At 38.4% G+C, this 25,780-nt stretch overlaps 1 protein-coding gene across 1 annotated transcript in view; it reads left to right on the plus strand.

Annotated features, from left to right (window-relative positions):
- The window catches only part of LOC126281311 (tyrosine-protein kinase CSK), a 199,032-nt gene extending 173,527 nt beyond the window's left edge, over window positions 1-25,505 (plus strand). The window contains exons 8-10 of the mRNA XM_049980152.1: window positions 1,572-1,658; window positions 6,161-6,253; window positions 21,611-25,505. Of these exons, the coding sequence (XP_049836109.1) occupies window positions 1,572-1,658; window positions 6,161-6,253; window positions 21,611-21,694 (264 nt within the window). The 3' untranslated portion in view covers window positions 21,695-25,505. The remainder of the gene's footprint in view (window positions 1-1,571; window positions 1,659-6,160; window positions 6,254-21,610) is intronic.
- The last annotated feature ends 275 nt before the right edge of the window (window positions 25,506-25,780 follow it).

Here is a 25,780-nt window from a genome sequence, read left to right on the forward strand (position 1 = left end):
TATGTCTGATGTTTAGCAGAGCTCCTCCGCATTTCCTTTCCTTGTGAGCTTAAATCTTCTTTGCATCGAAGATGAAAAGCACAAACTAGGATCTTACATAAGTCGAGCTTCAACTGGAGTTAATTATAATAAATGAATTACACTTCTAAGGCAGCAGTTTGTTTGCAGCTGTCACGTTTTTCTATAAGTGTTATTGAAATGCATCACTTGGACATTGAGAGTTTGATTTTGTGCATAACAGACTATCTTGTCTTATAAAGACTGTCATGGCTATATGTGCCTATGATGAAAATTATGGAAGCAAAACTACTTCCTTATGGTAATTTTTAGTCCTTCTATTAACCCATTTCTTTGTATTCTTTGCCTATGATGTGACCTATCTGCTTCCCAGCAAAATTTTTACAAATCTCATTTTCAGTGATATAAAATGTAATATATATAGTGTGGAATGTGCTATGTGCTGTTACATTTGAGTGTTGTACATTTTACTTGCCTTATAGGAAGCTGAGACAATATTATTCATTATATTTTTTTTAATTTATTTTTTCCCTTTTTATAACTAGGTCATTTCTATCATCTAGAGGCTAGTATTGCTGGCAACTGATGTGGGTCCTTTATCTTTGACTTGGTTTTTTCTGTTGTGTGAGAGCAGAATGTACATACCCTGCAAGGCTAAATGAGAAGTTGATTGAGTAAATAAGCCATACAAAACTTGCACCAGTGTAGGATCAACACGAAATTAAGTGATCTCCTTTCTGCCACCCTTCCTCCATTTTTCATCTATTTTTTTGCTGTCACCAGATCTGATGTTTACTATCAGCTTTTCTTTAATTAGAATGTATACAGTTTCCTTTCACTACTTTCTCAAGTGTGAATTGATTGATTACAGTATACTATTTTTATTCCTATTTAATATTAGCTTACAACCTAGCATTCCCCGGGCATTCATTTTGCCAGTTTTCTATTATAAATTAAATTTTATATATACTCCTTCAGTGCTCTTAGTGTGAGATAATCCAGGACAGTTTATATTGCGGGTGAGGCTTCGCATGTCTACTACACAATTTTGTAAATGCCTCTATGGCAACACCTCTTCATAGCTCTATAGATGGCTTTTGTTTTGTGTGCAGCCATTTATGCTTCACTGTTGAAAGCTGTCAAAAGTGCTGACAGGTGCCAAGAATTTCCTTAAGTTCACTCAACTGTAGGAGTGTCTTTGTAGCATTTTTTCATGCATCTCAGTATTTGATATTTTGTCTCCTGTACTATGAGTGGTACCATGATATTATTTTGTTGGTGCATTTAGTGAGTGAGTGAGTGAGTTAGTGAGTGAGTGAGAGAGAGAGAGAGAGAGAGAGAATATGTATAGATTCTTGATATATATACTGAGAATCCCTACTAAGAGCTGGTAATTGCATAAGAATTTCATAAAACTTCTCTTAGGGCTTTAAAAGGAACTTCAGACAAAAACTGTTAATAGGCAGTACTATAGCTTGACATGCCATTGTGTGAATTCTGTAGTGGAGTGTTGAAGATTATTTTGTATTATAAAATGTTTGTCTTTTCCACAGATATTTTCAAACAAATCCGATATGTGGAGTTTTGGCATTCTTCTGTGGGAAATATATTCATTTGGCAGGGTCCCATATCCAAGAATAGTAAGTAACAAAAAAGTTTAAAGTATTTTAATTTTTTTGTGCTATGAACTAACAATTCACTCTAATAACAACTAATTGAAAAATGTGTACGCTGATGCACTGCTGTATATAATGTTTACTCAGATTTAAATTGAATTTGTTTGCACAGTTATTGGTGACAGAATTACACATTTCTGGTTTCCGCCATTGAAAATGAAACTTTTCTGCCAGATAAATTTTTTCTTGATCTTTTTATTGAAAAATGAAAAGGGCTCTGTCCAACAACTAATTGAGAAAATACTGCTGTTTTAATGAATAACCCTCCCCGTAACACTTCCTTCATCCTTTAATGCCCCAAACATATCTAAATCACAGAGATATAATTTGGGACAGATAGATGTTCAGTAGACAGCTGGTAAATTTCATGAAGTTTGTTACTGGTTGAGGTCACTGTAGGTTACTGTAAGTTGCTGTGCATTGTCATACAGAAGCAGTAGCAAGACCAAAATTTGGCATGGGCAAGATAAATTTTGCCAGGCCATGTGGTGGCACAAGAGGATGTGTTTTATATAGAAAAAGCTTTTTTATTTTGTTTTGGAAGTGCCAAACTTTTATTCATAAAAATGAATATGTTTTGATTTTATGTAACATCATTAAGTAATTTCAGTAATAACTAACAATTAAACATTAATGGAAATCAAAATTTCTGACTTTTATCCTTACTGAACTCCGTAACAGCTGTATTGTAATCCAGTTTAGCTGTTATATCTGATTTGAAGAGCTCCTTTCTGCCGAGGCTGCACTTATGGCTATTGTTAACAAAATTTGAATTACTACGTAAACATTTGGGCAATTTTAAGTTATTTTCTGTTGTTTGCTGCAGTAGCTGTTTCACATATTTAATGAAGTTAGATAAATTTGGGATCATTATTAGCAATTCTTCTTATAATACGTAAGGTAGAATGTAACAGTTTTCTCCCACTTGCAGAATTGTGTGTAAATCTTTACAGTTTCTTGATATGTGATCTTTTGGAATAATTTTTAATGTACTTAGACCATAGAGAAAACCAAATTTCCAAAATGTTGTTTTAAATACATAAATCGTGAATCCACATTGCTCAATTGTAGTCAATCATAGGGTTAAAAAATCAGTTTCATATAGGCTTTTGGGAGACCGTTACATTCACATCTACATTCATAATTAAATACATTTTCCTTTTGGCTTGCCTTTTATTTTTAAAATCTTTTGGCAGATCATAACTGCCTTTCTCTATAAACTGACAGGCATTGAACAAGCATTGCTTGAATCTAGTTTGTTGATATTCTTTGATCCAGTCAAATAATGTATGCAAATGTTAAAGAGCAATACTCAAATTGACTTGTACAGATTGCCATAATTTGCTTGTAACATTAACATGTGCTGATATCTCATACTATAACAACAATGATATGATAAATTTTAAGCTGTGCATTTTGTTCAAAATTGAATCATAACCACTGAGTGTGTCTGTTTTTGCCATGTTATTTTTTTTTAAGCTTTCGGTGCATTAAACATAATAATCAAATTGTAATAGTATGGCTTTCATTTCCTCTATTCTGCTTTTTCACTGTGATCTAATCAATGGTTTCATAGTAAGCTTTTATTTGCCTGAGATTAATTTTCAGCATTTACTGGATCTCAAAACTGAAAACAAATTTTTTCTGAATAAAACCAAAAATGTTTTTGGTGCCATTGAAGAATTAGCTGCTTCTACCAACAGCAGATGCTTACTATGCTTCCTGCAGAGTGTAAAAATAGAGTTTTAACTTGGCTACTTATAACAGCTGCATTTGCTCCATTGTCGTACCCTTGTATACAACAGTTTTGAGTACCTATTCCATTTTTTCTCCTAACTGTTCCAGTGTTACATTAGCAAGCTATTCTCCAGTGATCTCAGCAATGACTAGAAATCCAATAAAGATTTATTCTGTTGTGCCAGTTGATTTATTACAAATTCCTTAAGATAATTGACATTTGTTCAACTCCATTACAGTTTGTTCAGTCGAGTAAAGTTGAATAATATTTTGCATCTTTACCATATGATTAATTTCATCAGTAACTGTTTTTGACATCCATATGATCCATTTGTTCTGAATATTGTTGCTTAAATAATGATGTGTAAGTTGTTTGTCATTAATGCTTTTCACGTGTTCCCATAATGTAGGATTGTACTTAGGTATCAATTAATTTAAGCAAATCTATGAAGTTACCAGAATTCCCTCTGTTGTTGCCTATATTGATCTAAATGCCAGATTATGAGAGGCTAAGAAATTAATAATAATAATGAATCTCTGAAATAAATTGTGCCAATGTGTTTGGGATTCTCAAATTTGCTTTTAGTTTTCTTGATCTGTTGTTTTTCCATGCTTTATTTCTTTGTCTGTTGTCATCCATTGGAACATAAATGCCATATGATGTTTGGTATTCTCATGTCCTTGATAAACTACTGCTTAAGAGTTTCCAGTCACAGCACCCTCCTCGTACCATCTGAGTTAGTAGTCTGCATGGAAAACAGAAAACTTATATTTTGTAAATTTGAATTAACCAACCAGTGATGATGTTGGGTTTCACCATTATTTTGTTTTCTTGAGAAACGAAAATTAGAAAATTGCCTATTATTGTTGACTTTGGGATAATCTTCATCACTGTTGTTTAACTGCTGTGTAGGGGTGCTTCAAGCAATATCATGCGGCTGAGAATCTGTTATAGGAAACGTGCACATTCCACGATCTGAAATAACGAATGTTTCTTTAATTTCATCACTGACTTCCGCGCTAACTGGCCGGGAGTTCAGCTGTTCTCTGTGAGTTTCACTGGTCACCACAGGGGTTTCAGATTCTGATTGGCTAGTTTGACTCTGTTTATTTCTGGCTTCAGTGGTTCATTACTATGTGCGTCTGGAGTACTTTTTTGAAAGTTGAAGCAATCAATTCAGGTGATTCCATACTACCAGATGCAGTTTTTTTGAGGAACTTAACTGCTAAGCTTATGACTCGAACCAAACTACTGTAGCTGTATTGTTTTTCATTCGACCTAAATTGTGTCCATTACAATGGACCAACTTTGTTTCGATTTGGAGGGCGGCCTAAAACTTTTCTCTCCCCTTGAATTTTGAGTCTCAAATTTCAGGTGCGGTTTAGATTTGGGAAAATTTTTCTTCCTTGATTTCAAGTCTCATTTTTCAAGTGCGACTTAAATTCAAGTGGGACTTAGATTTGAGTAAATACGGTATGGGTCCAGATAGCCTCCTTTTTATTATAATTGTTCTGTAGACTAGATTTTAAAAAAGTGAATGTTGTAGGTTAATATCACTGATGTTTGCTAGCTATTTGGATTTATCGTCTTATGACGAATAAAATCTTTACTCATGGTCATGGTCATGGTCCTAGCTGAATATTTTTCATGAGCTGAAGACAGCTGCATAAACCTTAAAGGTGCAAGGCCCCTTGGACTACACGACCATGGATGGTGGTCCATGAAGCCCACACCTTATATTGCTTATGTGTAGAAGTAGGAATTCAGGAGTTAATTGTTAGTGTTATTTCTAGATATGGGCAGCTTTCACATTGGTCAACACTCACAGCAGTATTCTGCATTTATTGACCTTTCATTTCCAAGAAAATCGATGAGCAACACACCCTTTCAATCCCAAAAGGCAATTTCTAGAATTTTCTTGCTGCCAGGTGAGTTTTAGCCCAGACTGTGGCATTCTCTCCTTCTGCTCTCCACTTCACTGTCAATTGATTGATTTATGGTGTATAGTGATGGGCTCAGATCTCATTAGACTTCCTGAGGAGATGTAAAACCTACCTTACTGATTTCATGTGATATTTAAGGTACTTTTCTAAAAATGATTTGAATAATCCTGGTGTGTAAGCCCACCCTGCACAACTGTGAAGAATAGCTCATATTCTACAAAGTTATGAGCAACAACACCATTGCTGTTAGTGACACCCAATTATTGACAATATCTGTGAATATTGTTTCCAGCAATATTAAGACCAATGGGGGAAAAATCTATCAAAAATGTCAGAAAGTTTTCATTTCTTCATAAAAATAGTGCGTTGTACAACAGATGTTAGTCTTACTTGCTAATGCTACCACTGATGAAGGACCAGTCACTGTGGGATGATGCAATTGCTCAGTCCTCCCATATATCCTCATCTAAATACTTCTAATGCCTCACTCTGCTACCAGTTCATTCTAAGTAAATGGTGTGCAAGTCTAGTCTGAATTTTAATAACTTTTATTTTGTGTACTCAAGTTTTTGTTTCAAAAGTTGAGAGTTGGCTACAGTAAACAAAATAGGTACCAATACATTTTCTATATACAAGACACACAAGAGGAATTTAAGATATCTTCATTATGAAAAGCTGTGTCCCAACATTTTAAGATTAATAATCATTCTAATTATGACTATATTATTACCATCTGTGGTAAATTTGCAGCAGGCATAATATGCTAAATGTTTGCTTTTTTTTAGCCATTAGCAGACGTAGTTAAACATGTAGAAAAGGGTTATAAAATGGAGTCACCTGAGGGCTGCCCCCCAGAGGTTTATGAGATGATGCGCCAGGTAAGAAAACTCTTCTTTTTAATATTATTTGAGAGAGTGAGAGTGAAAGTGACAAATCCTGCCACTAAAATATTCATGTACATTATTATAAATAAAATAGAAAGAAACTTCCACATGGGAAAAATATATTAAAAACAAAGATTCCAAGACTTACCAAGCGGGAAAGTGCCGGCAGACACGCACAATGAACAAAACACACAAACACACACAGAATTACTAGCTTTCGCAACCGATGGTTGCTTCTTCAGGAAGGAGAGGGAAAGACGAAAGGATGTGGGTTTTAAGGGAGATGGTAAGGAGTCATTCCAATCCCGGGAGCGGAAAGACTTCCCTTAGGGGGAAAAAAAGGACAGGTGTACACTCGCGCACACACACACACACGCACGCATATCCATCCGCACATACACAGACACAAGCAGACATATCTCCCTTAAAACCCACATCCTTTCGCCTTTCCCTCTCCTTCCTGAAGAAGCAACCATCGGTTGCGAAAGCTAGTAATTCTGTGTGTGTGTTTGTGTGTTTTGTTCATTGTGCCTGTCTGCCGGCACTTTCCCGCTTGGTAAGTCTTGGAATCTTTGTTTTTCATGTACATTATTAACTGCACATAATTGTGTAACAAGTAATTGCAATTGGTTATCTGCTTGTGTAATGACTGCAAACTAACATAATCATAGTTTCTGCTATAGAATGGTCATGTATAATCATGTTGACATCGTCTTTCATTAAACTATGGCCAACAATAAAACTATTTAGGCTAGCCAGATGTACTACATGGATTTGTATAATTTAACATTATCTTCTGTGAATAATTTTAGTCAAGTATCAATGGATCAAATCATTATTTGAAACTGTGTAAATGTTACTGCAACTGAATATTTCTAATTTATTGACACTTTTCGCAAAATAATCAACATTTCAAAGTCTTATGATTGTCATTTATAACCAAATAAGTGGGCAGTCTGCTGCAGATTCATCACAAATAGAAGTCTTATGTGAAGAAAGTCGGCATCAGTTTCATGTAAGGTCTGTTAGCGGTCTGTTAGTGCGTGCTTGGAGCTTGGGCTGTGGGGGAGCGTAGCTTCATTTCTTCATTGTGTGTGTGTGTGTGTGTGTGTGTGTGTGTGTGTGTGTGTGTGTGTGTGTGTGCACTCACAAACCTAACAAGTTCAGAGCTGTTCTAATAATATGAGGCTTAAGGTGAAAATTAAAGATATGGAAGCAAATGGCTTAGACGGCCAAGGTGCTTTGATTTTTAAATAAAAACTATGATCAGTTTTTCAGTACATTCAGGCAAAAATTCATTCACTCTTAACCAATAATATTAGTGGGCAATCTTATTGTAAACACAAATTTGCTGGCTATTTATGTCATTATTACAATGAAGGACAGTTGTATTAACAGGATATAATAGTTTTAGATTTTATAAATGACGGCAGAGATTATTAATCATTACAAGGAATACAGAAGTCCCAACAAAGATTCTCATGAATCACCAACATTGATTTATTTGTCCTGTGTTAGATCCTGCTTTACTTACAAAATGTGCCTATGACTTTTTAGATTATCTTTTGAGAGCCAATTCTATAAAAGCTGCTGACTGGAAATAAATTTTGATCTCAATTCAGAAAATGAAGCCAGAGTCAGGATTCTTCTTCTCCTTCTCCTCATGGTGTTAAACCCTGTGTGGACCTTTGCCTCTTCAACACGTTTTCTCCATTCTGCCCTCTCCAGCACAGTTCTTCACTGTCCTCTGACTCTTTGTATTTTCTTCCACATCTTCTAGCCACAGCTTTTTGTAGCCTTCCTCTTTGTCTTCTTTCAGTTGTTCTTTCAGTATCCAGCTTAAGGAAATGTCCAAACCAGGCTGTTATCCTACTTTTTATTATACTTATTGTGTCCCAAGCAGTAGCAAATAATTTAGCTTTTCTGTCCTATCAAGACTACCAAAGGCCTGCTGATGTCTGTGTAGAGCTTATGAAGCTCAATATTATACTCGTTCACTTTTTCATGTATTTGCTCATATATCGGATCTATTGTTAGTGTATTAAGCCAAAATCCACAATAACATTCACTCAGAATCTCTGCTGTATATGGAACTAGCCTGTTGTAGGTACAAGGTGTACAACTTTGCTTCCACTGTTTGCCAATAGGTGGCGACAACGGTAAGTAGCGGTCGAAAGAAACAGATCGCAGACATCAGGCAGTTAAGCCTAGTTTACACTACAGCACTAGGTTTGCAGGCAACTGCACTACAGGCCACTGCACATGCTTCCCGTGCGTTTGAGCAACTTGTCAGTGAAACTAAACCGTTTCAGCGTATTCCAACTTTGGCGACACTAGTTGCGTGAGTTATGAGGTTGTGTGTTCGTAGGGTGTAGACAAACTGAAATATGAAGTGGGGAACGGAGAATAATGTTCGCTTTTTGGATATCTATGCTTTGCATAGGTGTTTGTGGGATTTCAGTGCTGCTGGTTACAAAAATAAGTAACATATTGCTGCTCCAGGGACAATCATGTGCAATCAGAACATTGATAGTTTGACAATATCTGTGCTGCAGGGCAAAACCTATTGAATTAGGAGCACATATACAACTGAATTAAGAAAAATACAAGGAAATGTAATTCTAGCTGTAGAAATGCTCTTGTCTACAAGATTAAAATCCCATCATTCGAGTTGGTCCACTCTTTTTTTAAAGGAATATTGTTGACAGGAGGGAAAGCTACGCAAATCAGGGAGCTACATTCTTTATGTCATATTCATCTATTTCAAACATTGCAGCAATGCTCCCCATTCACAAATGTTTGACTTTTGAAATACTACCACTGTACAGATCTATCTTCAAGAGAGAAGTTTGCAAACCATTCTCTTCTTGATGCGACCTGCTTCAGATAATTATTGGTGTTCATGAAAAAGCGTCATAAACTAAAACCACATCTTATAGCATGCCGAGTGTTCTCGATTGTAATGTAATGTGAAACTTCCTGGCAGATTAAAACTGTGTGCCGGACCGAGACTCGAACTCAGGACCTTTGCCTTTCGCAGGCACGTGCTCTACCAACTGAGCTACCCAAGCATGACTCACGCCCCGTTCTCACAGCCTTACTTCCGCCATTACCTCGTCTCTTACCTTCCAAACTTTACAGAAGCAGGAAAGCTTCTGTAAAGTTTCGAAGGTAGGAGACGAGGTACCATGTTGACATTTGTATTTTTCAGACTATCATCATTCTAGTTACAAAAAAGTGAAGCAATTGGTGGTGGACTAACAGCATCTATTCAATTAAATCGAGGATGAAGCAGCCTTTTTCAAAATAGTGACTGTTATGCTAGTATATTATGTTCATTTATAACTGCTCAAGCACAGCTAAATGCAAGCAGATTACAATTGTATGCTGGACTGATACTCGAACTTGGGGCCTTTGCCTTTGATGGGCAAGTGCTCTCCTGACTGAGCTACTGCAGCATGAAGAGCCATCCTCACAGCTTTACTTCTGCCCATACCTCATCTCCTATCTTCCAAACTTCACAGAAGTGGTGCTGCAGGTGTGAAAGTGAAAATGTTATTCTGGAAACATCCTCCAGGCCATTGCAAAGCTGCCTCCACAGTATTCTTTCTTTAAGGAGCACTAATCTTGCAAGTTTTGCTGGAAAGCTTCTGTGAAATTTGGAAGGTAGGCTATGAGGAACTGGTGGAAATAAAGCGGTGAGGAGGAACCATGAATTGTGCTTCAGTAGCTCATTTGATAGAGGACTTACCTGCGAAAGGCAGAGATACTGAGTTAGAGTCTCAGTCCGGCACACAGTTTTAATCTGTCAGTAAGTTTGATATCAGTGCATGCTCCTCCCCAGAGTGACAATTTCATTCTGATACATTTTTTGTAAAGTAGGCATTTGTAGATTATAATAGTCGGCAAAAGGAGATTCCTGATAGTTGAAACAGGTGTTGCGTGGCTGCTTTCAACCAATCGCATAGCGCATTATTTTGTGCCTTTCACAGCAGTGACTCAGTGTTGTCACAGCTTTGTACAAGGCTATTGTTTTTACATGCAGCCATTTATGCTTCGCAGCCGAAAGCTGATAACAATGTTGCCGCTGACTCTAGTATAGGTCTGCCGTGACCGTAGGAACAAGAGAGTTAAAAAGCAAAGCGGTGTACATTTGATCTACAAAATCTGCATCGGTGTTCATTCAGGTATTACTGCTGTAAGAATGTTTTTCTACCTAACTTGCTACGTTCATTATGAAGCTGTGAAATAAAGCTTGATAGGTACTTCACAAAGATCAACAACTTGCAATGCAAAACATCTATTTACACACCATGCTGTATAGCAGGCACAGAGACAGCACACTGCGGGTGAGTCTTAAAACTTATTTTATTGATAGGCATCTTGGTACAAAGTGCATCGGCATGTGACATTTCTATCATGGCAAGGGCACAGGGCCAAGGTTGATGTGGGTGCTGTGAGGAGAAGACCAAGACTGAAAGTGAGGCTAGGTCGGCGGAAACCTCACTAGGAGCTGAGCTCTTGTCCTGTACCAGTAGCCAATGACTGTAGTATCCAATTACACAGCAGAACTGACAGATTGGATGGAATTAAATGCATGAATGAAGAAACCTGCTGCCTTACAGACGATTGTTAGCAAGCTTGGAATGTACAGAACTGCAATGACCAACTTGCAGTGAAGGGCTGCAATACAGTTCCTCCACCTCGGCCCCTCCCCTGAAAGAGCAGAGCTAAGTTGATAAGTCAGGTGGTTATTTACTTTCCATGTCCGGAACTAGTTTTCAGACTTCCAAAAATCAGCAGCCAATATGCCCTTGTCATTTGCCTCCCATAAGTCATTCATTGTGCAGGGCTGGTCTAAATATGGACAAATAAGCAAGTGTTGAGGATCCTGGACAGAACCACACAGACAGAGAGTGTTCTCTTTTAGGAAACCCCATTTCTGCAGGTTTGTTTTGCACTTTGGCACTTATGCCCTCAAACGGTTTAGGGTTCTCCAGACACTGTATGGTAGGTCTCCACCAGGTGCCAGTTCTTCTTTTACATTTTTATGGGGGTTTCTTAGGTCGATTTTCCACCTTTTCAAACAATTCCCTGCAGCTGACCCTTCTAGGGCCCGGGTACATGACAGGAAACTCTTCCTTGAACAAAGCTGTCGGTCAGCAGGCTGGTGTCCATATAAAGGGTGACGCATGTCCTTTTCTTGCTTGGTTTTTTTGGCTTCGGCAGCGATGTCACGTTGTATGTTGGGCGGTGCGATCCCCATGATTAAGTACATCTTGTGCACTGGGGTTGGCCTGAAGTATCTGGTAACAATCCGTGCCGTTTCATTCACCGCAGCATCAAGTTTTCTCACGTGTGTTGATGCAGACCATACTGGAGCGGCAAATTCTGCAGCTGACACACTGAGCGCAAGGGCTGAAGTTCTCAGGACTTTTGGGTTTGCACCCCAGGATCCGCTGGTTAATTTCCTGATGATGTTGAGACTTTTTCCCTTGTGGCATTATAATGATGTTCATAGGTCAGTGTGCGATCCAACGTGACACCAAGATATTTGGGTGTTTTACAATGCTCGAGACGTTCACCTCTCCATATTACATTTAATTCACGATTTGCCTCCCAGTTCTTTAAATGGAATGCACACAACTGCTTCTTGGAAGGGTTCGGCCTTAGGTGGTTTGCCTCATAATACTGGGAGAGAGCTTCCAAGGTACTGGTTAATTTCTCCTCTACATCCATAAAATTGTGACCTTGGGCTGCAACTGCAGTGTCATCAGCATACATAAATTGACGCGTGATGGTTGGTCATTTGTATATATATTTTACAGAGCTGGGGCGAGGACGCTTCCCTGAGGTAGGCCATTCCTCTGATTTTTCCACCTGCTCTTCTTGCCCTGGAGACAGATGAAAAATCTCCTATTATGCTGGAAAGTACCTATCAGTGATGTTAAATGGTAATCTCTTGTCACATTATATACTTTCCTAAGGAGCCTCCGATGGTGTACAGTATCTTATGCAGCTGAAAGGTCTATGAATGCCACTCCCGTGATCTCTTTCCTCTCAAACCCATCCTCGATATGTTGCATCAGGTTCAGGACTTGACCGCAGCATGATTTGCCTTGTCGGAAACCTGCCTGCTGTGGGATGATCTGTTGTTCCAATACGCTTCCTATGTGACTTAGCGTCAGGTGTTGCAAGATCTTAAAACAGTGACATAAAATAGACATTGGTTGGAGGTTTTTTGGATCATCAGAGTTCTTTCCTGGTTTCAGAAGTGCAACCACTTGCACTTTCCTCCACATCTTTGGAATCTGGAGCCTTTCTACACATGCATTTATCAAATCTAGCAGCCACTGTAGGGTATTACTGCCAAAGTTTTTAATTTGATCGACTCTAAATTCATCGGTACCAGGAGCTCTGTTAATCTTCAAGCTGTAAATGGCTGCAGTAAGTTCTGACATTGTAAATGGTGCCTTGAGGTGATGATTTTCCTCTGCCGGATCACATGCTAATGGTTCCTGGTACTTTCTGCCATGGGTTTTGCCATTCATAAGGAGTGTGGTGGCGACTTGGTCTGCTGTGACACATAGTAAATTTATCATTTGACTTTGTGTCGTCACCGTTAAAGTTCTGTAACAGTTTCCAAGACCGCCTACTGTTCACTTTCAAGTCCAGGTTCTCCACAAGGTGACACCATTTGGCTTTGCGGTTCTCAGCTATGACTGACATGAGTTCATCACCTGCTAGAAGTGTCTCATCATCAAATGGGTCATTATCGAAGAGCTTCTGGTATCTTTCCAGTAGTGGCTTTGTGTCCTCAGAAGTCCCATATTATACTGTGTTCTGCATCCTCGCAGTATTGTTTTCCTAGACACCTTCTGAATGAGTTTGACAAAAGAGTCGTACATCTCAGGTTGTGGGGAGATTTTTGTTATTTCTACATCAATGAGCGCTCTAAATTTCTTCCAATTGGCCTTTTTAAAATTGAACTTTCTTCTGAAAGGAACTTGTTCAGGCTTAACAAATGCATTGACCGTGCAAATTATGGGCCAATGCTGTGTATGGGGAATTGGCTCCCCAATCAGTTTTCCACATTGGCCAGAGAGTTTCTTGCTAACAGATATATTATCTGGATTGTACCCTTTCTTCCCTCTGGCACTATTAAAGGAGCTTGGCAGTTTTGGGTCATGTATGAGCAGTAGATCTTGTACCTCAGCCCAGGTCTCTAGTTACACTTCGCTGATGTTAGTTTATTTATAGCCCCAAGTAGTGCTCTGACAGTTGAAATCACCCAATACAAAATTAAAGTCTTGGTAACTGACATTGCCAGGCTCAGTGAAGACAAAATCTGATCTGGGGGTTTGTACACAGAGGTAACATTATATTTCTGAGTTCGAATGGTTAATATCTCAATGTCTTGCCTGTCGCTCAGTGATACAGAAGTTGACTCTAATTCCTGGCCTGGCGAAGATGGCACTACCGTACCGTCATCCCATCTATTTTGGGTGTGGGTCTTGTACTGCCCCGATGAGTTTCTTGAATCAGGAGGAAGTCACATTGATATTCTTTACACAAGTCAGATAATAAAACTTCTTTGTCTCTTGATATTCCTTCAATGTTTATTGACATCATCACAAGTGGCCTTAGAAAAGACCGTTTGGGTAGGGTCACAGATGAGCTACGCTGTCCTGCAAGCTGGCGACAAACCCGGGCTTGACATCATCTGCGGGAGGTTAGTGGGCTCTAGGAAATTGCCCAGCATAGCAAGCAACTGGCTGTAAAAAAGATCAGTGGCTGATGTCTCAGGCTCGGACTTGTGAGTGACACGAAGGATGAGAAATATCTGTGGCAGGGCAGCAGTCTGGCAGTTCTGGCAGACAAGAGTGGAACTGTTTCACCATGCTGTTGGTGGCTGGATAATAGCGCAACATCAGGTGCAGATCAGCCCCACAGAGTTCTGCAGTGCACAAAAAAGGGCAGATGTATTTTGGCAGCTGCAGTCCAGTATGATGGGGTATGGGCAGGCAAAATGAGCAGTTCACATGTAGTCAAAGATGGCAGCTTCAGTGGCAATAATAATGATGATGATGACCATGATGATGGTGATGTGATGACGAGTATTGACGTTGCTTTGGGGCAGCAGGTTAACCTGTCCACCATGGTGGGGAGGTAGTTGCAGCCATCAGAGGAAGGTAAAGGGCTGACAATGTCCACGTGAATGTTGGTGAAGCAATACCTGACATTCGGTGAAGGCAGTGATTGGCATGTAGGTGGTGGATGACCTAGGCACCCTGACAGATAAGGCAGATGCAAGGCCAGGTCATGCAGCCCCTCTGAATGCTTGGCCACGTGAAACACTGCATCACTAGAGTGGTGGACATGTGCATGCCAGAGTGTGTCACATTCTGTATCTGAACAAATGCAGCCTTGTGGAAGGCAATGAAGAGGAATGGGTGCGGTAAGTCAGTAGATGTGTTGCACCAGATTCTGCTGTCTGAGCTGGGGGATGATGTACGTTGAAGCAGCATCCAGGTGGAGACGGGCAACTTCTGGGTTGTGCCTTGTAGTCTAGGGATGAAATGATGGCAAAGGTGTGGCTGAAGCAGATTGTAATGGTGTTGTCAGTTCAGTCGATGTGATGTGTGTCAGTAGTAAATTTGGAGATGAACAACCACTGTTGGAACTGATGTGGGGAGCACTGGTCCATATCTATTGAGAGAGCAAATGTTATAGGCTTGTAGTCAGTGAAGATCATCAAGTGGTGGGCCTTCACCGACAGCTGAAAATATTTTATTGACTCACAAATGGTGAGGAGCTATTCTGTCATATGCACTCCAGCTCTTGAGTGGCAGAGAGAAAAAAATGAGTGGCTGTCAGGTGTTTCCAGTGTGCTATTGCAGGACAGCAACAATAACAATCTGTCTGGTGTCCACCACGATGGCAAGCAGGGCGATTAGGTAGTGTCTGCCATGTCGTTCTTGGCAGCAGAGAAACTGTCTTCCATTTGTGGCATCCACAGCACTGATTTGTTTCCCATGTTTTGGCATTGTGAAGTGTGACAGTGAGTCTCTCCTGCATAATAGCAGCATTCCTCAGATGGCGATAGAAGAATTTTAATATGCCAAAGAAGAAGTATAAGTTCTTGAGTGGGTCTGGGCACGGGATTTAAAGGACAGCACGTGCCTCATTGGGCAGGGGACATGAGCTGGTGGTGTAGATGGTATGGCCCAGGAATACCACCTTACTGGCACCAAGAACTCAGTTTGCTGTGTTTGGCAACATCCTGTACGTGTTTAAAAATACTGTGGAGGTGCTTTTTGTGTTCTTTGTGTGTTGCAAAGAAAACAAGTATGTTTGTCCAAGTAGGTGAAACACCAGTGCAAGCCTTACATGATGCCATCCACAAAACACTACCACGTTTGGGCACCATTACAGAGGCCAAAGGTAATAAAGGTGTCCTTGTAGAGCATGATTAGTGTGATAGTGGCAGTCTTCATGAAGTCCTCACATGTGACCGCAATCTAGATGAAAGCCTTGGCTCATTTGATCATGCTGAAGATGGTAGCCCCAGAGAGCTCATTGTTGTAGCTGCGTTGAAGCAGCATGGGGCACTGCTCAGGGATGGTACAAGCATTTAGCTTGTGGTAATCATCACATGGGTGCAGGTGCCATCCTTCTTCCTGGCAGTGTGAAGGGCAGATGCCCACCTGCTCTTTGAAGGATGCAGCACTGTTAGCAAGCAGCTCTTCAAACTCAGCCTTGGTGATCATGATTTTGTCTGATTGTAGGACCTGTGGTCAGCAGAAAATGGGTAGCCTGGGGGTGGTGTCGATGTAGTGGACAGTTGAATGGCAGACACCCCCCCCTCCTCCGAAGTGCACTGGATGGGTGTGTGAGAGTGGGAAATTGCACCAGGAGATCAACATATGGGCCATAACACGCCTACTGCTTCACATAGAAGAAAACAGCAAAACAAGTGCCTCACTGTCATTGAGGCACTGGCCAGCAATCCCACAGAGCAGGTGGTAGTGCCTGATAAAGTCGTCCACTCCGGTAATAGATGTAAGAGATGTCTGACACAGTGAAAGTCCAGGGAAGATCACGTTGTAGGCCAAGGTGACTGCGGATGCGTGGACGGTGATGCTCAGAATTGAGGGAGGCCACTGTCATCCACAATATTGCCATGACAGCACTGAAGTGGATGAGCATGTCATACACTCCCGGCTGGACAGATGGAATAGTGGCAGCAAGTGGGGCATTGGCCTTTGGCACATCGCAGTCGGAGGGGGTGTTGGCGATAGTAGATGCAGCAGCTGGTGTGGGCATCTGTGTGGCATCTTGGCTCCTGGGGATGGGCTACTGGTGGTCACATCACTGCGAATTGCATGTGCAAGTCGGTGTTGTCAAGTTCCACTTCTGCAAGGCACGCAGTCAGGTCGGCAACATGTCATGTGGTGCTGGTGGCAAAAGCCATGGCCACTAGGTCACACAGGTGAAACAACTGCAGAATAATTAACTTATGAGGCGAATCAGACTAGTTTCTGTAGCATGAAAATGGATGTTGTTGGTGAGTTGCACACATGTTTATAAGTCAAAATGCACGCATAATGGTACAAGGCAGTCAAGAACTTGCTTAATTAGAAAATTAAGTAGCCCGAGTTCCTCGGGTCACCAGTTAGGAATGTTCCCTTACCCAACTTGCTAAATTAACTACAAAGATGTGAAACAAGTAATGCTAGATGCTGCACAGAGATCAGTGACCACATGTAGTTAAGAAACAACACATTTATGAAACAACTAAAAAAAGAAAAACTTCAAATGGCCTAAAAGTTGACAGATATAGGAGAAAGTCACTTACCAAGGTGATGGCACTAGATAAAAGTGCAGATTTGTGAGAATAGTGGACACTGAACAAAGTCACTGGTGAAGTAAGAACAGTTGACCCCTAACAGTCGCTAACTCATGCTAGAGTATCCACCAGCACAACACTGATTCTTATCGGCTTGGGAAGTAGAATTAATTTCCTGTCATGGAAGAAATTGTTTAAGCAAGGTCCAAACCAAAGGCACATATATAACACAGGAGCATGCTGGCAGCGATTCACAGAGCTCAGAACTTGGACAGTACTCACATGGACACTAACACACACTGGTTGGAATATTTTGCAGCATGAAACACCGATTTATGCACCAGGCTGCATAGCAGGTGTAGAGATGTCATGAGTGAGTCTTAAAACTCATTGATAAATATCTCTGTACGAAGCTTGTTGCCGTGTGCATGTCCATAGCGGGACAGGGTCGAAGGAAATCTTGACACTGTGAGGACAAGATCAAGATATAGAGTGAGGCTAGGTTGGTGGAAGCCTTGCTAGGAGCTGAGTTATTGTTGTGTTGTAGCCAGTGGGCAGCATACGGTCATACAGTAGAATCAACAGCTTGGGGTTGGGAGTAAATGTGGGAAGGAAGAAACTCCCCACCTTAGCAGATGGCCATAGAAAGCTAAGGAAAGTATAAACCGCTAAGACTGATCTGTGGTGAAGGGCCACCACACTGTATTCTTGCAGAAGCATCTCTATTTTTCATTATTTGTTGTGCCCAAAGCCATGGACAATAATATTACTTCTGACTTCCACTGTGACAGTTTGAATGTCTGTGAGACCATCCAGATTTAGGTTTCTGTATCTTGAATTTCTGAAGGTGTGGTTCCTTTGAAAGAACGTGATTGGTATCTATCCCCAATCTCAGCCTGTCCCTTGTGTCTAATGGCATTATCATCAACCAAACTGGTTTATTCAGATAATCGAATTGTATACTTTTATTGACAAATAATAACTACATATATTTATAATAACATGGATTTCTTTTATTATTACAAAAGCAAGTATAAAAGGAATATATGTAACACAGCCTAGTAAGCAAAAAAATGTAATACATATGCATTTTGCATGTACATTGCTTTAAAAAAATCTTTTAATTTTTATCGCTCTATGCAAACCTACCTGCTAATAGCAGTTAATTCACACATTTTCTTCAGGACATATATCTGATACTGATAACTTTCATCTTGAGTTTAAAACCATTGAAAGGCTGTATCTAGGCATGTAAATTCTTCAGAAGCAGCTGGTATATTTTCATCTTCGTTTTTTGGGCCACTGGTTGATGATCAGTCAATGACAAGCTGTAAAATTTTGCTATCCTGTAAGAGTTGGTGCCTCCATTCTTGAATGTCTTCTCGATTGCATTAATGGCAGCTGAGTTCTTTTAGCATATTGAGCATTTCAGACATATTATTCTGTTTGTCATTTTTAATTAGACTTTGAGAAATTTACACCATACTCAAAATTGTATTCCAGGCTTTCTTAATGGACATTCTTCTCTTTCTATGTAACAATTATTTTGTGTAATACCATTTGAAACTCTCATTAATACCTTGATCCATTGGTTGTAATAAGGAAGTTAAATTATATAGATGAAAAGTCACTTTTATGAGCTCACCCTTTTCGTTTAAGTTATCACAGAATGGATGAGATGGTGTGTTGTCAAGGAGTAGTAATGTTTTCCTACTTTTTGCCATTCTTTAACAGATTATCATTTACAGAGGGTACAAAAGCTTCCATAAACCATTTCTTGAAAATCGCACTATGCACTCAGGTACTCTTTTGTGAGGTGTAAATAATATGCAAAAATGCTTGAAACAACGTGATTTCTTACTTTTACTAATAGGCAATTGGTGGCTACCTGTATCATTAGCACAAGTTTTACCAGGTGCTGCTAATTCATGATATGAAACAATAGTTTTTCTTGGCAAAGCTTTCCAATTGTGCCCACTTCTGTCAGCATTGTAAGTGCTTTTGAGAGCGTACCTTTTCCTCAACAATTCCCTTAGTTTGATTCTGAAAGAATCTGCTGCTGAAAAAAATGGAAAATAGTTTTCCTCCTCCTCACAATTGCCGTGTCTTAACTTGCAGCATTTTAACCAGCCCATGCTTGCCTTAAAATTTGACAGCGTCCAGTTTTCACTAAATTGAATTATATTTTCACATAGAGTGGGATCAGAGATAAACCACTTGTAAACAGCATCATCTAGATCCGTGTTCCATGGCGAGCTTCTTAGTTGTACAGTTTGACAATTCATCAGTAGAATCAAGCTTGCATATAAAATTCATGATGCTTGTCTTTTGCTCTTTATATCCATAACTTTCAAGTTACCAACTTTGTACTCTTAGATAACTTGGTTGCAGATTCACCTTCCTCTAATCTTTTTTTAATCTCATATTTATATCTCATAGAAAGGCCAACAGGTTTATGTGTAGGCACTTTACGTCAAAATTTTACTTCATGACGCAAAGTTGACACAAGTGATCATAACAGAGGGCAAGTGGTTACTATAGACGGCAACTTGGCATTGTCGTGGAGGGAGCGGGAGTGAGGGGGCAAGACCATAGCAGGGGGGAGGGTGGTGGCAGCACACATGTGCAAGTAACAGTTTGGTTAACCAACATCCAGATAATCAATGCTGTACTTTAACTGTAACTTGCCATTTACTTGAGGGCCACACTTAGTAAGAAAAGAAAATTAATAAAAAAACAGTTATTTGTCTCTGTTCTCACAGTATGGACAGACTATGCTTATAGCATGACAGCATGTCTGACACCTCTCATCACTATAGAAGGTATTTTGAGAGCTGCATAGTATCAAGACAGAATCCTCCAAATTGCTGTATAGCTCTAAAGTAAACACTTCAGTTCATCTTTAGGATGATAATGCACAAGCACACTGCCACCTCATGAACCCCTTCCTCCAGGAGCAGGAATCAACCAAATGGAATGTCCTGAGATATCTATTGACATGATGCTGGTTGTTGATGCTTGGGGTTAGTTGCAACTTCCAGTGCATCATCTCGGGAACTGTTCTCACACTCTGGATGATTTCAGTAGCGCCATTTAAGAAGAATGGGACATGTTTGAGCAGCAATGCCTCAACCTCATCGTGAACAGCGTTCCTAGCAGAATCCAGACATGTTACAATGTATGGGATGGTGACAAATGGTTTTGAATATTACCCAGCGGCTTTTGATTTTGCACATGTGCAATGGCATTCACTTTCAAAGGAAGTGCCTTGATTATAGTTATTATTATGTTTTTATCTCATAGTTAAGTGATGTTTTAGTTTCGTGTGGCTCATTCTTGCACTTCTTCCTTCTCCTCTGGAATCTAAGCTCACTCATGTTCGCAGAAGGTGCAAAACTTTTTTGAGCAATTTATTTTCACAAAACTCGATATGCTATAAATAATCAGGTAAAAGGAAACTTCAGCTTAGTCATTTACATTCCATTCCAAAATAATTTGAGTTCATTCAGTTTTTATGTTTTTCATCTCTCTCTCTCTCTCTCTCTCTCTCTCTCTCTCTGAAATCATCAGAAACATTGGAAGTTGAAAGAATAATGAGTGACTAATAAGGCAGATGGTGATGGGATGTGTGATGACCAGATGACTAATATTTTCACCTGTCACCTGATTTTCACTGTTTGGGTTGAACATCTTATGTGGATGACAGTAAGAAAACATGTCAATTGCTTGTTTCATTTATATTTTATGAAAGAGTATCATAAGTAGGGAATGAGTTTCCATAGATGCCTATTGTCAGAAAAGAGCAGTTAAAAAATGTGGTATGGTACCAAGAGAGCAAGAGAGAGACTTGGCCAAACTGTTGACATTGCAATATCTCTCTGTGTTTCCTTCCATATAACATAGCACTCATCTACATTTAAGTTACATTAGGGTTTTAGAGTAAGGAGCTAGAATTTTTAAAGTTCATCTGAGCAGTTGCAGTATTTAGAAGAGTATGATATTACTGTTAATGTATGTAATCAAAGCATGCACATAACTCTGAGCTTCATACTTCATTTGTCTGCTGCTGTTAGACAGTTGCACAGGTGACCCAAACACTGTAGATACAACACCTCCATACCTTATTACTTGATATAAATCCACCTGATGGTGGAGGTATAATACTCCAAAACATGTAGGGGGAAAGTATAGTATAATAAATGTGACTGATTACAAGAATTAGTATTTTCAGTTGGAATAATGATACTAGATTCAGAAAAGGGTTTTATTTGCTCTAGCATTTATTTTGCCAATAAATCTTATTTTTTAACTGAGGCTGTTGAAGAACAAGTGTGCAAGTGGATTTTTATCTATTTAGTAGTAATAAACAAACAACAAACACAATCAATTTTCATACTTCTCTCACATATCTTTAATAATGTACATCGTAGCCATAGTGGTTAAGTGTTCCATGTAAAGTGTAAGATGATGATGTAAAGTTGCTATTGTTAATTCTTTTCTAGGCATGGGATCTAGTACCTGATAAGCGGCCAACGTTCCGTGAAGTGAAAGCAAAGTTGGGTCATCTTAGGGCACAAACTACGTAAATGAAAGGATATGCTACGAAGCAGATCATCTTTCTATTTCTGCCTGTTGTGTGTGTGTGTGTGTGTGTGTGTGTGTGTGTGTGTGTGTGCGTGCATGCTTGGATTTAAAGTTGAATTATGTGATACTCCTGGCTGCATAAATGTGTGGTTTTGCTGTTTCATATGCACATATCTCCATCTTTGCAATGTTGTAATAAGTACTTAGGGATGTCAATTGATACCTGCTTTAAAGATTTGTCTTTGTTCATACAGTGCAGGAATGAGGGAGGTGACCAGTTTTACTTTATGAAACTGTAAAAATGAAATATTAAGTCAGCATCAGAGGTTCCTTTTCCATTTGATGTTGGTTGGTTTTCCACCAAATTAGTCATTAGTGAATGCCAGATTTTCATTCTTGAAGTTCATGATGTAAGCCCACCTTTTTAACGTCACAGTTTTGCCGATCACCTGTTACCTTTTATAAATATGTTCCAGTAACCCTTTAAAATCCTCTGAAATGTGCAATTTATATTCTTACATATATTTAAATTTTGTATATTTATGTAAATAATAATGAATTTGTTAATGATCAAATATGATTATATTTTAATAATTATTTAATGAGAGTTTTAATATATATAGTTACAAAATCACCCATAAATATATCTATTTATACATATGCAAACATGTATGCAGTGTATAGTCTTAACTTCTCACTTAATGTTTCATAAGGATCTGATACACTGCTATCTTCCTGTGATTTTGTGTTAGTAGTAATTTCTTCTCCAGTCATGCTGAGCAAAACCTATGCCCACAATACCAAGATATCTATATTGTGAAATTCATCAGCTCACAAAAATATGAATGACGATAAGTCAAGTTCTAGAACATTTAAATAACAACTCAGATATGATTATTTTTTATTTTCTGTTTGATTCTACAGCCATTTTTGAGTCATCTGTTCATACCAATTACTACAGAATCACCTGCTCCTCAAAGTCTTTATTGAATAATAAATGTTCATCCAAAAAATGTTACATTGAATGTAGCTATTAAATTTAGGCATATATGGACAAATAGTTTTGGACTTCAGCATCAGTTAGAATGAAGAGCTCTTTTGTAGTAAAGCTGATCAATTATAAGACTGCTTTCTTTACCATGTTTATTCTTTGCACAAAGTCAATGTGTTCATCAATATTGTACTGTTACGCTAAAATATCTCAGGCCAGCTTTGATAACAGGCCACTGAATTTATCATTCATCTGTAATGGATTTTTTAGAGCTAATTGAAGAAGCTTTTTCAGTTTTTTAGAATAAATATTTAGAATGCCAAAAAGCATGTCTTCTTTATGTGTTGAATTTGTGCAGTTAACACCTTTTAGCAGTGAACGGAGGAAACATTTATAAATTTGTTATTAGTGGACATAGTAATTATAACTATTTTTGATGCTATATTTTAAATACTTGCATATTTCTTTATGTTTTCCTAAGCTGTTTCCTATACATTTACACTACAATGGAACATGGATTGACATCCCTAATGAAGTTTTCTGGAGTATTCATTAAATATCATTATCATCTTTAATTGGATTTTACTTGTTCATTATTGCATTTTCTGTTACTGACTTAATTTTACTCAGTAGTTATTCCAGGGCATGACATACATAACTGATTGATAATTGATGTGATTCATAGTATTTAAATTGCGTGTGAAGAAATTTATTGAAACTTATGAAAATATTTATATCCAGTAATGAATATTGGCACCACAGGAGGGCTCCCATCATCTGTTACTGAAATGTTTGTTAAAATTGTTTATAGAAAGTTATCTCTTAAAGGAAACTACAATCAAATATAGAGGACGAAAAACTTCAACTTAATGGATCTGTTCATTTTCATCTTGTCTGTTCTTGCTGTCTCTCCCAACAGCAAGGGTTCAACAGGATTTCCATATTTAATATCTGTATAACCCCTGTCAGCCAGTGAGCATTTTCTTCTTTCCTGGCTGAATTGACTGCTGGCTCCAAAAAGATAATGTCTGTATCTGCAGAAGTGAATCATATAGAAGTTTTTTTCACTCCTCCTTTGATTGCAGGATCTGTTTTGTGGACCCTGTAGTTGTAATACTAAATTAACGCTATTACACAGTGCTGTGGCACTATGCTCAAGTGTCTTAATCATGTAAAAAATACTATATTACATGTTAGTGAATTACTTCTGAATTGTAAAATGACTGTGGTGTATATGTCTTATTTGTCCAGTCACATGTAAATGGTGCTTCACCATTCTTGAATCAATTTGTAATGTGGTTTTACTTTGGCAGTGCACTGATCCCTGCACCGTTTGTTTGTTCTCTACATGATTTAACTATGAATTTATGTAATGAAAAATTACCATGAACCAATTTAGATTTCTAAAGAATTAAGTAATTTGACTGCCATTTATCATGGAAAAGAACTGCTTTATTTTAGTTACTTACTCATATATAGTGTACTGTCTGTGTCTGAAACTGAAAAATTCCTGAGAAAAAGGTACAGTTAAACAGTTTGCTCATCTTATATGTTGAATCATTGCTATACTGCAGAAAGGAAAAGTGCAAGTACAGGCTGTTGGGCTACTTAAGAATACATCCACTCACCAAGGACCAGTGTTTGAGAAATTCTATGGTGCAAGGAAGTTGAAAGAAATTGATAGTTTTGCTGACTTCATTGTTTCATCTGTCTGCTGGTAAGATCATCAATGACATCATTTCCTCAAAAATAAAAACCATGGCAATTACTACTTCATTTTATAAAAACCTATTAGCTCATTTGTAATAATGCCAATATGTAAATGTTCCTTCATAATTATTTACTGTGAAATGTAATATTAGCAACATGCTTTTTAGGTTACTGGACATGAGCCATATGAGATTATCTCAGTTTGGCTGTAAGTACCAAAATATGTAGCTTCGGTAGTTGTTACTGTATGGATTACTGCTACCCACTTTATGAAGTATTGTGCTGAATTACATGGAGATATGAGGTTCCTCATTTTTATATTGGTGCCTTGGTTTTCTTGAGAAACTACTGTCACTACCAGAATTTGTATTTTTTTAAAATTATTGACATGTGTTTTTTGAAACTCACTATGATGGCTTCTTTTACTTGTTTTGGAGTTATTACCTCAAATATTAGTATGCTGGTGACTGACGCTGTTGGTGCAGCATGTATCTCAATGAAGAAATAAATACTTAAGTGGGAATAATGTAATTAGTGTTTGTTGAACTGTTATATCTGTTGAAATTGACACGTAACACTGTGTTACAATAGTTACAAAAGATTGATGCCATGTGTCTACACAGATAAAATAAAATCTTCCTTTTCAGTTATAAAACTAGGAAACAATGAAGGAAACGTGAAAGTTGTGAGATGAAAGATGTGTGTGTAACACAGTTTACATATTCCAGCCATTTTAACTATATCAGACTTTAATACAATAATTATTTTTAGGAAATATTAATGTTTTGCAAACATTATGTTTTGAATATTTTACAATACATTTCTTGCAGAATGCTAAGAAATTGAAATAAGAAAGACTTTCGTATACAAGAAAATGTTCTGTCATTACTGGAATAATGGGAATGTTTAAGGTCTATCCCCCAGATGCTCAAGAAGAATATCTTTATGTCTGATAGTGTGTATGTGTGTGTGTGTGTGTGTGTGTGTGTGTGAGAGAGAGAGAGAGATAGAGTTAGACTATGGTATGAAAAAATTCTTCTTTATATTTTGATGTATATTGTCTATGTAAATAATACTGTATATAGTGAATAAACCATACGAAACATGACTGACTTCATGCATTTTTTATGGATTATTATTATTATCAGTTCCAAAAATAAATTATGCTTATTAATATTTAAGTATTTTAGAAGTGATGGGAATTAGTAGAGATGGTAGTTGTATGTTTATTAATTGTGTGTTGATGGACCAAATTTTCAGCATGAAACAGAAAGTACACAGTTCTCAAGTCAGCTGAAGATGGCTTCTGTCACCCAGAAGAATAGACACCACCTTTCTAGGTATGTAGGGCTGAAGGAAATAGGCCTCGGCATGTACCAATGCACTC

This window comes from Schistocerca gregaria, chromosome 7, assembly GCF_023897955.1.
Source record: "Schistocerca gregaria isolate iqSchGreg1 chromosome 7, iqSchGreg1.2, whole genome shotgun sequence".
Classification (NCBI taxonomy): domain Eukaryota; kingdom Metazoa; phylum Arthropoda; class Insecta; order Orthoptera; family Acrididae; genus Schistocerca; species Schistocerca gregaria.